At 36.7% G+C, this 14,012-nt stretch overlaps 1 protein-coding gene across 2 annotated transcripts in view; it reads left to right on the plus strand.

Moving 5' to 3' along the window:
• The window catches only part of bcr (BCR activator of RhoGEF and GTPase), a 108,479-nt gene extending 96,999 nt beyond the window's left edge, over positions 1-11,480 (plus strand). For both annotated transcript variants that reach the window (XM_059357797.1, XM_059357798.1), the window contains exons 16-23: positions 1,389-1,520; positions 5,105-5,164; positions 5,487-5,596; positions 6,505-6,644; positions 7,740-7,874; positions 7,962-8,067; positions 9,016-9,178; positions 9,285-11,480. In XM_059357797.1, coding sequence (XP_059213780.1) covers positions 1,389-1,520; positions 5,105-5,164; positions 5,487-5,596; positions 6,505-6,644; positions 7,740-7,874; positions 7,962-8,067; positions 9,016-9,178; positions 9,285-9,374 — 936 coding nt within the window. In that variant the 3' untranslated portion in view covers positions 9,375-11,480. The remainder of the gene's footprint in view (positions 1-1,388; positions 1,521-5,104; positions 5,165-5,486; positions 5,597-6,504; positions 6,645-7,739; positions 7,875-7,961; positions 8,068-9,015; positions 9,179-9,284) is intronic.
• Positions 11,481-14,012: the final 2,532 nt, after the last annotated feature.

Consider the following 14,012-nt stretch of genomic DNA (forward strand, 5'->3'; position numbering starts at 1 on the left):
ACTACAGGTGAATAAAACAAATAATTAATAGATATCACCAAGAAACTGTTGATTACTTACATAGACAATTATTTTTCTACTAGAATTTTTTGGAAATGTTAGATTTAAATATACAAAATGTAGCCATTACCTAATGCTAACTTCTGCTGAGTTTAGGAGAATAGACAAAATGAAATAACAAAATAACCATATAAATGTGTATTTTAGATGTTTTCTCTCCACTAGTCTGAAAGAAGACTTGTTATGGAAGCAAAAGTTCTATACACTGTAAAAAAAAACAAAAAAAAAACGGTTAAATTAACGGTAAAATGCCGGCAGCTGTGGTTGCCAGAACTTCATCGTAAAAAAATTAGTGAGTGGGTTTTCTACTGTAATTTGAAATTTAAATATTATCAAAAACTGAAAAAATTGACTGAATAATCCCTTTATTTTAAGGGTAGGTGTGTCCTTGTGACATTATGGTATTTCTCATTTAATTTTACATGAAAAAATGTGTGTTTTCTAAAGTTTAAAAGTCTTGTATTATTCCTTGATTTAAGGTAATGAAAAGCATCTACTACGGTGATATTCCATTTTTAATTTCACGTCCTATTTCTGATGCAATTTGACAGTGTTTTACCGTATTTCTTCAAACATTTTTTACAGTGTAAATTCTGTATGGCAGTCAGTAAGAATGAAATGGAACAGCCCAAAATATTAAAATTGACCAGTGCATTTAAAAAAGTGTTTATCCTGTAGTGCCTCATCTTAATCAATTAGGACTTTGTGATATCCTTCTTTCATTGGAAAACCATGTCATGATTGTTTCATGAGCACATTTTCTTCTTGGTACAGTTTGTTCTGCCTATCATGAATCTGACATCTGCTCCTGTAATCAGCTAGCCGTCCAGCTTTACCCCTATAGCAAACACACACATATACATAATGTATATGCATGCAAGCAGGCACACACACAAACATGAATGCAGTAACTACACAGCTGGATGTTGGAGGTTAGCACTACAGAGGAAGAAGAGCTTTGAGACACAATCAGCGGATCGGATCATCTGCGGCACAGTTCTTTCCATCGTGGACCCGGAGACTCTTTGAGGATTTTGCTCAGCAAAGTGGAAATAATATCAGCTAATGAGAAGCTGCTGGTGATGACTCACATCTGTCCAAATGCTAAGTGAACCAACACAGTGTGGGCCCTCAGAACGATGTGCAAAACATATGCAGAGAGCTCCCGTACATAATTACAGGGAATGTTGGTCAGCTGTGTGGTGGGATGTATGAATTAAAATGGAAAGTGGATGCTGAGAGGTACATCGTCGTTCCTGTTCTTATTCCTGTCGGTGGTGGTGTTTGCACATTCTCCTGACTATTTTCGTTTATTTTCTTCCCCTAAGGAGTTTGAGATTGAGCTGGAGGGCTCTCAGACCCTGAGGCTGCTCTGCTACGAGAAGTGCTACAACAAGACCAAGCAGAACAAAGAGGATGGAGAGAGCACAGACCGCATCATGGGGAAAGGACAGATCCCGGTATGACATGACGTCACCCCCCCCTCTTTCAGCAGACCCAACATGACTCATTACTGATAGGCAGTTATGTCACCACCACTGCCACAAAGCATGAAATCCATATTATTGCTCAGCGAACAACTTAAACTGAGCATGATGTAAAAACTGGCTGATTGGCTTAATTGCCCTAATATGTAATGGGTGAGTGGTGGTTGGTTTAATGGAGAGAAATGACGGGATATTCTCGATGCAAGGCTTCAATTTTCATGCCAGGGAGCTATCAGTGTGCCGTCAGGTTTAGCTGTTTAAAACATGACTCACAGTCCAGAGTCTCTAATGGTTATTAAGTAACAGAAATGCCATCCTGCACATGTGGATATGACATCATCACTTTGAGTTTCTCCGGTCGTAAAAAAGTGCCTAAATCCTAATAATTCCTCCCGGGGAAAAAACAACAACACAGACACTGTCCTCAGCCGTCTGGCCATGAGACCGGCTGATTGCAGGTTGATAGCAAGTCTAGATAGCAGGTGATTAGGTTGCCAAGACGACGCCAGCCTGCGGGATAATGCCAAGTGTCACTCAGAGGGAAAGCAGAGATACAATAGAGAGATGGAGAGATTTAGCACGAAACATGAGTCTCGTTTTTGATTCATGGCGTCCAAAAACCTCCTTTTCTCACTCCTCCACCCACAGCAGGGCGTGTGTGCGTGTACGTGTGTGTGTGTGTGTATGAGATGAAACCAACACAAAAACACATATGGTGTCCAACATATATTTACTGTCTTTCTTTGATTTTGATTTACACAAAAGCAAGAAAAAACAATAATTACCCTTTTATATGAATTATATTTAGATGAATCAATCTTTAAAACATGGTGCAACATTACATCATGTTGTGTCACTGAAATTATATAAACAGCAGCCTGTAAACTGAACACTTTGTTCAAACTGCAGTAGCCTTCTACACTAGGAAAAGTCTCCTTGTCTGCCAAACTGAATTACAGTCACATGCTCCACCTAGCGGCTCCTTTGGTAATCCTGCCACATGATCGCTTCTTGACAGATGATGTCATTCATAACAAACCTCCCAGAGTGGTGAGAAAGTTGCCCAGCAGGATTTTTCATAAATCCAGGGTAAGAAACTGCCGCTCCTGTCTCCAGTAGAAACTACAGTGGCTGATAAATCCCACAGATTACTGTTCAGTTTTACTGGTTTAGCAACCAAATGGATGTTTAGAACAAAATGAAGCAGCCATTAACTTGTCAGAGTGGCTGATAGCTTCACATAGCATCCATGTAAATATGTCTATATCACATGAAAATACACAGTAATAACCTTCTAAATTGATCTGTCCAGGTCATGTCAAATTGAGCACTATAAGCAGAAAATTATTAGAGTTTTTTCTTTATTTCTCATGCAGATTACCAACTAATTGACATTTAAAATCATATTACATGAATATTAAGTGATACAACTGAAAGCTCTGCTATTTACTGATTTCTTTTGACTGTTTTATTATGCATAAAGCTGTTTGAAAGTATTGCAATTATTAGATTACTGTACTGGGTTTAATAGAAATACACTATATGACAGTACAGTCGGCCTACTCAATATTAAATAATATTAAGTTCTAATGATAACCAAGCAACAAACTTATACTTATACACAGTACAGTAATTTAATTAGTACAATAATTTCAAACAGCTTTATGCATTTTAAAAAAGTCAAATAATTCAGTACTACCCAAAAAAGCACAAGATGTAGGCTTTTAAACTTTTTTTTTTTTTCACAATACTTTACACTTTAAGTGTCAAAAGTCACTCAGTGAAAGTAACAATATCCATATCATGCAGTAAAAAAAGCAAAAAAATATATGTTTTATTTGTTTATTAACTTACTACAAATACGTTTTTTTCACTACATGTGCTCCATACTTTTACGGACAAACACTACAATTATTTTTACACTCGTCCTCATCTTTTCTTTCTTATAGGGAAGTTTTACCGATTTCTACTGGCTTTATGTCACTGCCATGTGGGTAGTAAATTGCTCCCCACAAGGGATGTCAAATACTGTTAATCTGCATATGTTCCTCACAAAGCCAGTGAAAATAGGTAAAGTTCTCCTTTGAATCATGCACATTAATCTCAAATCACACTATTTATTTTGTGTTTTTACGCAGTGTGTATCCCAGCTCACGCTGTTGGCTTCATGTCAGTATTTAACACAGTGTAGTTTCACAGCTCTGTGATTTATTGAAAATGCTGTTAAACAGCACATGTCTCACTAAACCTCTGACCGATAGATAGAATCATATTTGTTGGCCCAAAACTTGAGCTTTTAAAACATTTTTTATCAGGAAGCAAAAGGAGCTTTGCTGTTTATCGTGAAAGTTAATTTTGTGTAGATAAACAGCTCAAACCGAAGAGCACTCTCAGCAGTGAGTGATTCAGTTATGAGAAACATGATCCAGCTTCGCACGCAACCAGATGGGGCTCAGCCTCAATAAACATACAACATACAGTATACTGTGTGTGTGTGTGTGTGTGTGTGTGTGTGTTTTATTGTGTCAGATGTTTCTGTGTACTCAGATTTTATTGACCCAGATGGCACGTCTCTCCAGATCTGAGTGTGCTTGTGCATGTTTGGGTGTGAATTTAGTGTCTTTAAACAAATCAGATTTGTTTATCATATTTATGAAAATACAGTTAAGGGATCTAACATAACAACAAACCCACCATTGAAAACATTCCAATATGATAGAGAGAGGATTTTTACTGTTGATGCAATTATAACTTCATGCACTGCTTTGTTGACATAACTGAGCGGTACATAAATTGAATACCAGCACATAAAGGTAACATAATCTCACTTATAAGGGCACTCGGATAGCGCAGACCTCCACTAAGGCCTAATGCCCTTTCTCACAATGTGTACAAAAGTGAAAAATAATTAGTGTTTCTGCCCTGCGATTCAGATCCGTTCCAAATTTTAATTGGCTCGACATTTCGAGTCAAAGTTTCATGAACACTGAGCCAGTAGTTTTTCTTTAATCCTTCTGACAAACAAACCAATAAACAGAAGTGAAAGCACAACCTCCTTGGCACAGGTAACTCAGTAAATAATCATTAAAAATCCATGTAAGCTGCCGTAGTTCATGAGAAATATGTGAGAATGTTCCTTTTTCCTATACACTTCCTACATTTCAGCTTTTTTATAGCTCCCTCCTGATAACTTGCTAAAAATCAAACAAAGTAAAATAGAAAGTTCCAATACAGCAATGTAGAAAAACTGCATTCAAAATTGTATTTAAGTTGAAGTGCAAAAGTATTATCTGCTTTATGTATATAAAGTAGAAGATTGAGTACTAGTAACTATATTTAGGCACTAGATTTACCCTAGTCCTCATCTTTTCACATGCACATTCATCTTAAATCACCTAATCTATATACGTATCATTACTTGAGGAATTGTACTGACTGTATGTGTCAAGATAGTTACTTTCTACCCCTGCAAATGTAAAATTACAGGTAAAATGCTGATATTGATCTATATAGTTTAAATGCTGACATGTATTGTGTTTTTGTGTTGCCTCCACCAGCTTGACCCTCCGACTCTCCAAGGCAAAGACTGGCAGAGAACAGTTATTCCAATGAACGGGGTGAGTAGAATAATCCTATTTTTAAATTTTTGTATTGCTTTCCTGACAAATGTTATGATTATCAGTGTCTCTAATACTTATATTAGGTGTCACTGTTACTCTGATACAGCCTTACATTCATATTATAGTAGCACACAGCAGTGAGAAATACACAACAGTTTCTGCAGGACATCCTCCAGCACTTGATTTCTCTGTGAAGTCTACATCTGGTTTTAACATGTCAGGATTTCCTCCAGATCATATAAAGCCATTGCAGATGGATGTTAGGCTTGTAACCCTCTGTAAACCTGTTTTAACTTGAAGCCCTTTCTTCCTGTGTCAGATCGAGGTTAAACTTTCCATGAAGTTCACCAGCCGAGAGTTCAGCCTGAAGAGGATGCCCTCACGGAAACCCATGGGGGTGTTTGGAGTCAAGATCTCCACAGTGACCAAGTGAGTTGACATTTAAACACACATAGGCGACCTAATTAAAAGTAATCATCTGGTCACCTGTACTGATAAACTCCAAACAGTTATTCTTCCCTCAAACGGTCTATCAGTGGTACATTTGTATTTCCCAGTGGAGTTCCTCAGGGCTCGATTCTAGACCTCCTCTTTTTCTATCCATTCTATGTGCAAACCTTTTTCTTTCACTCCTCCCATCCCATAATGTGCATATGCTTAAATTTAACATGTATCTCACTGTAATTTGACCTGTAGTGTTGAATCCTCACATATGTTTGCCTAGCTGTTACCTCCAATTGGATGTTTATCCTCACATGACGACTGTGGCACTTTGTTAAAGACAAATTTTTACTTTAGCATTAACAAATCCTCATTCTCTCCTGTGCAGACTAAAAACAAAAGTACAAACCATGCATATTTTTGCATTATTGTTCACCGTTTCCATAGCAAAACATAATATTTACTATTTCCATTCCTGGTAAATTGCATTTTATTTCCTACTGGGTGAATGCACATGTTTTGCCTTCATTTCTTTGGGCAAAGAAGGTAGAAGAAGAAATGAGGGAGAGAGTTGGGAGAGAGCATGTATAGAAGCATCAGTGTGTTGTGTGTTTGTGGCCATTTTTGTTGCTGATGAATGACATAAATGAGGACTTTAACTAGATTTACCAGCAAAAATCAATTAGCGCTGTAGAAAAAAACATTTAAACAGAAACACAAGCAAAGAGCCAGAGGCCTTACAAGCCCTTCCAGTAGTCATAACAATGCAAAACACAGCTCTTAGCCTTATTATTTCCCTTTTGTCTCAATGAACAAAACATTTCATGCCTCATTATTAAGTGTTTTACATTATTTAAACTGCTTTTTGGTGATCTTTAATGTTTGTTTTTAACCAGGCGAGAGCGCTCTAAGGTGCCCTACATCGTCCGGCAGTGCCTGGAGGAAATTGAAAGGAGGGGAATGGAGGAGGTGGGCATCTACAGAGTATCAGGAGTGGCCACTGACATTCAGGCCTTGAAGACAGCCTTTGACACAAGTAAGTATACCTTTGGTCTCATATAATAAAGTCAACATCTGTTTCATTTAATTTGCACTGTTGTCACTTCGGTATGACCATTTTTCTGTTATATTTCATAGGCTTGTTCTAAGATCCCCAAACCTTTATAGAAGCCAGATAAAGGGAAAAAAAGTGATAGTCCTAATAGATTCTATTGTATGTGAATATGCACAATATTTATGTGTACTCCATTTTTCCATTTTATGTAACTTTATACTTTTACTCCACTACATTTTAGGCAAATATTGTACTTATTACTTCACTACATTTACAGCTTTAGTTACTTTCTAGTTAAGATTTAACATGAAACACACACTGATCAATTTTAAGGGATTAGACTTTTTTTTTTTTTTATTAAACCTCATAAAAGTATATTAAGCTGTTAAAATGAGCCCTATCTTTACAAAATTAAAACACTCATACATAAATGCATCAATACAAATAATGTAATAATATATTTGGAATATATAAAACAATCTGAGTGGGTCCATTCTTCATAACGAGTAGTTTTACTTTTCATACTTTAAGTACATTTTGATGCTGATACTTTTGTACTTTTACTAAAGTTTAGAATGCAGGACTTTTTGTAGTGGAGTAATTCCGCAGTGTGGTATTAGTACTTTTACTTAAGTAAGGGATCTGAATACCTTTTCCACCGCTGGTAGATTATCTTCAAATGACTATTACATTTTCTATTCTGAATTTAATTTTATTGTGGATGAATTTCTAGGAAAGAAGGCTGAGAGGATTTATTGACGATCCCTTGAAGGAAACCCTTTTCCCATTATTTCTCATTCTGTTGATCAGGTGATCATTGTTGTAGCTCTGTGTGACTGATAGTTAACATGAGGTGTTTTCTCTGATGTGAACTAATTCCTTACGAACTGACATTTTCATTTAGTGTGTGCTCATTGTGAATGTATCTTGCGTTGAGTTTGTGTCCTTTATTCTTATATATTGATGGAAAATAAGACGCATGGTGACTGCTGCTTGCGCCGAGGTGTTTCCCCATCATATCGTCTTTCTTTTTCCGCTGCACAGCCTCCTGTCTTCATGTTGTTTAATTGTCTGCAGATCATAAAGACGTGTCAGTGATGATGAGTGAGATGGACGTCAATGCCATCGCTGGGACCTTGAAGTTGTACTTCAGAGAGCTGCCAGAGCCGCTCTTCACTGATGAGCTCTACCCCAATTTTGCAGGCGGCATCAGTGAGTCACAGAGCAATTGACACTTTCAAACAGCTCATTATAAATATGTGCAACTTCCTAAATGTCTACTCTTCTGCCTCTGTGCAGCCCTGTCTGATAGTGTGGCCAAAGAGAGCTGTATGTTGAACTTACTGCTGTCGCTGCCAGAACCCAACCTGGTCACATTCCTTTTCCTTTTGGATCACCTGAAGAGGTAAGTAAACACACACATATTGCATAATATGTAGACAAGGAATGCCCATGTACACAGAAAGAACAAGTAATACAGATACTTGAACAAAGACAAGCCATAAATACACAGGAGGTGCATTTAAAACGTGCATTAATGGTTGTACGTAGTGGATTGTAAGATTATAGTTTTCCTTGTTTTTTGAAGCTTCATTCATAAGGTTGGCATCCAAAAGTCTAAATCTTTTTTTTATTCTTTTTTTTTCTGCATGTCTCTTCTGACTCGTGTATCTAAAATTCAAGTTGCAAGACAGTTCAAAAGAGAAATGTATTAAAAAATATATAGATGTAATACTTTCCAAAATTCATGTTTTCGTTTAACAAATAATTTGCCTCAATCCATATTTGTTGGTGTTTAGTCTTTCAAACATTTAAAAAGCTGTTTGCATGCACCTGTATTAATGGGTCTAGCAGCAATTTACACCATAAATTACATACATATATATATATATATATATATATATATATATATATATATACCCACATATATACCCATATTTCAGTGACGAAACTTATACATCATATTGATTAAAAAAAGTTGATTTTGTTTATTATTATTATTATTATTATTAATAATAATAATAATAATAATAATAATAATAATAATAATAATAATAATAACTTATTTTACCCAAGTACTCAAATTCAGGATTAAATTTTTTTTCAGATTTGAATGTAAAAAATATATATAATAAAACAAGCAGTAGATTGGAAGATGTAGAGTTAGATTTGATATTTCTTTAAAGGCAAAACTACAGAAAATTCAATATTTGTTGGTCAGGACAATAGCTAATTAAATAAAATGATGTAATTTATTTTAGGTTTTTGGAAGGTAACTGTTGTAGGAATTAAGAACTGAAGCAGCTCTGATATTCACATTCTGTCATCTCTCTGCACCACTTCTTCTCTTCAGGGTGGCAGAGAAGGAAAGCATCAACAAGATGTCTCTCCACAACCTGGCGACGGTGTTCGGGCCGACCTTGCTGAGGCCTTCTGAGAAGGACAGCAAGATCCCTGCTAACCCTACCCAACCCATCAGTATGGGGGACAGCTGGTCCCTGGAAGTCATGGCACAGGTGAGCTGCACTTTGAGACTTGTGAAGAAAAACATGCTCTGCAAACCCCATCTCCTGCAACCTGCAAGCTTGACAACTCATTTATCTATTTCATATTTCCTTTCAGGTCCAGGTGTTGCTGTATTTCCTCCAGCTGGAGACGATCCCCACCCCAGACAGTAAACGACAGAGCATCCTGTTCTCCACTGAAGTATAGAGCTGACACTGACTCTGCTGATCTGACACTTTGAACATGAAGGAGTGAAAAAGAGACGGACTGTGGCTCAAAGTGAGCCAGTAGTAGTATGTTTTTGAATTGACTGACCAGATTGCATCTTGCAGCTACAAAGGATTGTCCTTTCCTGCCCGCCTCAAACACAAGAGGGCGCCGTTGGACCTCTGAAGCTCAGAGGAGCCGAGGTCCTTGCAGTCCATATCCCTCATTAACTGATATTTAATAGGATTCCTTCTACCTTCAGTGATGACGTGGGTACATCGGCCATCTACATTTCTCCACCGTGCTCTTTGTTGGTCTAAACATTGAACCTTCACAGCTTGTTTATGTGGTTCATGAATTTAAAAAAAACGAAGAAATGTCTTTCTTAAATTAATCAACAAATCAGAATTTCCATGTACCTTTGTGTTTGGGCATTGCTCTAAATCTGTGTTTATTCTGGACAATCATCGACTCAAGACTCCTGCAAAATATGTTTATCCATCTCCAACACGTCTTCATGTCCTGCTGAGGAAAATTCTGTGTCTTACATAATCTCAGCGCTCTGTTTCTGAGAAGACAAGACATTTGTGTCTGTTTGTGGGACTTAAAAATGAGCATCCAGAGCTGCCACGGCACTGGCTTTGTCTTCTTTGTGTCTGGAAGCCAACACCTGTATGTTAAAGTGTTTACAACGTAAACAAACGGCAGTTGGAGTCAGAGACAAACAGCTTGAAGAGGGACTGTAAGAGAACAAACGGAACCCAATGATTAGTAATACACTGCAATCTGACTGCCTGCGGTTTTTCACCACAAAAGCAAAATTTCTTCTGTTTGTGTTGTTTGTGTCTCAAGGTAGTCTTCAGCTCAAATACCCAGGAAGCAATATATTTTCTAACATAGGAATTGTCTGTGTTCATATCTTTGCGGACGAAATGTCCTTCTTCTTGTAACATAGGACATCTTGCCAAAATAATATGTTGTTTGTTTGTTTCTAGGAGTAAAGCAAGCAGTTGTATTTACAGATACATTATGTACATAATCTTAAAGTTGTATTTTTCTTTCTTTTTGTTTAACAGTATAATCATCGTTGCTATTATTGTAATTTATTTTGGGGGCCTTGGGGGGAGAAATCAGTTTGTTTTTCTATGTGTATTTTTTTCGGTTTGATTAAGAAGGTGGTAGGTCTTAGCCTTGACTTCAAGTCTTGCAGTAACTAAGCAAGATTTAGCCTTGTTCTTCTAGATGCTACTCCGCCGTTCTGTCCAGCCTATCGATAATTCATTTAGATATTATTATGAAGGTAACATACACATTGTAGTTACATACTGTATGCTGCTGTGGAAAAGGCACAAGCTCTTTAACTGCTGGGTGTTCCTCAGCAAAATGTCTCATATCAAGAGACTATCGCCTGTCTAGTGTAGACATTATGCAATGTCATGATAGAGCACACACATACACACACACACACACACACACACACTCACACACTCACTCTTTATCTCTCTATCTCTCGTACACATGACATTGTCTCTTTTTGTACCATTTATTGATCTGTGGCTGCAGAAGTGCACTCATGCAATGTTAGAACTACTGTATTACAATTCAAGTGACCTGAGCAACTCAAGCGTCCATTGAAGAGAGCATCTGTTGGTTTTAATGAAGGAATTTAATTTTGTTTCATCTTCTCCTGACATCTGTTTTTATTTATCTCCAAACGTCCTAATAACTAGTTGTCCCTTTAACTGTTCTTCATCCCATTAAAGGGATAGTTTGGATTTTTTAAAAGTCTATTGTAGGTTATACTCTGACCATATAAGTACCTCATACAACCCCACTTCAATAAATCCGAACTGTCCCTTTAAGCCTGAAGGTATCCAACTCCCTGGCCATTTTAAGGAAAGCTCTTAAGATATTTTGTTAATTCTTAAATTACATATTTCTCTTTAAATTTATTTGTCCTTGATTTAACATGCAGGCATGTTTTATTGGTTTCTTTTCTCATTTTGGTCTTGTTATTGCTGTCTTGTTCACAAATGTGTCATCATAGACTGTGGGATGTTGGGAACTCGTGAGTATCTGGTTTACATTTTTACAGCATATCATTTTCCGGCCAATTTAAAGGGCAGGTTCACAAAAAATGTGACCCTTTAATGGTAAATATCTCTGTTGGTTTCCCATATGTATCTTAGGTTTAAAACAAAAACCAATTGACCAGTTTAGTGGATCTGATAAGGGCTTGTGTGTGGTTGTGTCCATGTTTAAGATAACATAGAGGGGTATATGAGTAAATGTTATCAATAACACATTTTAAGTTTTTAACATAAATGTCTTTAGACTTTTGGATACATATCAACGTTGTAAATGTTAAGTCATAAATACTCATATGCACATGATAATATAGACTGAAACACCATTATTGCATCAAACCCATAAATAACAATGTCGCGATTTTATTCTGAAAGTCTTCATGCCTTCAGTATGGAAGCCCTGAGAGGCAAATTGGGGGAAAAAATTCTTGTAATTAATTTTCTAAGTGGGGACTAAATGGTTTTCTCTCCTTTGTTTATGACTTAAGAAAAGAAAAAAGAAGGTTTTGCCAGGATAATAATAATAATAATAATAATAATAATAATAATGATAATAATAATAATAATAATAATAATAAATAGATAAAAAAATGTATCTGTAAAAACGGTGAAAAAATAAAAGTTGGTAAATTTTTTTTTATTTTTTGGCAGGATCTTTCTTCTAATTGTTGTTGTTGTTGTTGTTATAATGCTTATTTAAGCCAGAAGAGCTTGTTTTTAGAGCACATGGTAAAATTAAAAAAGTACCTCTCACTTGGAAGAAAACAAGAATGGGTTAGTCCTGTTATGTTTTTTTCTGTCTGTTCCATAGACAAAAAATCATTTAAGGATCTTTGGAAGAATTTCCTGCCAAAACCTTTTTCACTTGTTCTTAAGTCAGAAAATGGATCACTACAATTGTTTTCCTCACTTGCCTCTCAGGGCTTCCGTACTTCAGTCCCAGATTTGATGTACTTCCACTAATTTTGGCCTACTGTAGCATGCACACAATGTTTCAGCATCTCTGTGTTAGGATGTGAGACAGAATGAATCCACCGTTCGTTTGTTAATCATCCGTCACCTTTATAAGAAGTCCCGATTGCCTACACTACTCTACCCTATCGTGCCTCGACACTTTTTCGTTTGACGCCTGAAACGTTGTTCAGTCTCCTGTTGCCTTTGCTGAGGACAGCCACACACCTTTCATCTCTTAAAGACTAAGACAGGACCTTAACCTTAAGCACGGTCTTAGCTCTGATACTGTACATGCCCATTCAACTCGCCATCTTCATCTGACTGTGATGCTGTAATTGAAACCGTGTTGAAGTCAGTCTTAATAAGAGCAAAGGACACCATTTCTTGACGTTGATGTCCTTGTTTTGGCTCTTAAAGTTTCAGCTCCTTTAATGCCTTTTATTCTTATTTATTTATGCGTTGTCCCTGTTTGGTATAAGAAGGTCTACTGGATCTATTTATTTATGATATAATATCATCTAAAGGTAAATTAATGTTAGAAAAATGGTCTTTATATGGTGTGCTTTCTTTGGGGAAATATAAGTCTTACGTTACAGTCTGTTTATGGAACATCCTGTTGAACTGTTTGTCACTATTTTATCCCAAATTCACAACCACTGTGTACAACTGCAAACACGTTTGAACCCCCAACTCCTGCATCGTCGGCTCATCTCCGTAGTTAGATGTGTTGTACAACAGACTGGCCACTGTGATTGTCTATCTGATTTAGATAACTGAATAGCAGCTGCAGGTTCTTGTCAATTTAAAAGGTAGATTCTGTGAGTTCACGCAACTCAAACTTCTCACTTTTCCATGGAGTTGTATAATATGTATTATACTAGAGAGTACATTATTTGGTTTCCGTTTTATTTATTGTGGCGTCCACTGACGTATGATCGTTAAGGGTTCGGTACGCCTCTAGTCTCTTTGAAGAGCCGAGCTGTCAGTATGTGATAGAGGAGAAAAGAGTCTTATATTGCTCTAAAATCGGCATTGTTTTTGGTCTGTTGATTGTCAGTGTAACTGCATGTACCCTCCATAACCTCAGTCCCTCTGTACATGTACAAGTAAATACAACAAAAAAGGTTTAATTTTTCTGTGGAATAGCCTGAAGATATGGAACATATTGCTCTATATGAAAGTTACAAATCTCCGTTTATTGTACATGACCCTAGTAATGACACATTTCCATACTGTAGTTAATACTTTCGAATGCCACTTCTACGACATCAAACTGACTTCAAATTAGACTACTTTACCCTTCGGAAATATGCTAGTTTTGTTTTATTTGACATAAAGCTGAGGATGAGACTTGTAGACCAACTGCAAACACTTTGTCTTTTTACCTTCCTCAATTTTTTGAACTCTTGTTCCTGTTCAATATTCAATGTTCTGCTTGTAGAACTGTAAAAAGGAATACTGTATTCTGAGGGCAAACATGTTTGGAAGGCATTTGCAGCCTATGTTTGTACACAAAAATGTTAAATAAAACCTCCTTGTATCTACATTGAATGACATGGTTATTTTTATTTTTACTTTTTATGAATAGGAGAGCAGG

This window comes from Centropristis striata, chromosome 19 (genome assembly GCF_030273125.1).
Source record: "Centropristis striata isolate RG_2023a ecotype Rhode Island chromosome 19, C.striata_1.0, whole genome shotgun sequence".
NCBI classification, from domain to species: domain Eukaryota; kingdom Metazoa; phylum Chordata; class Actinopteri; order Perciformes; family Serranidae; genus Centropristis; species Centropristis striata.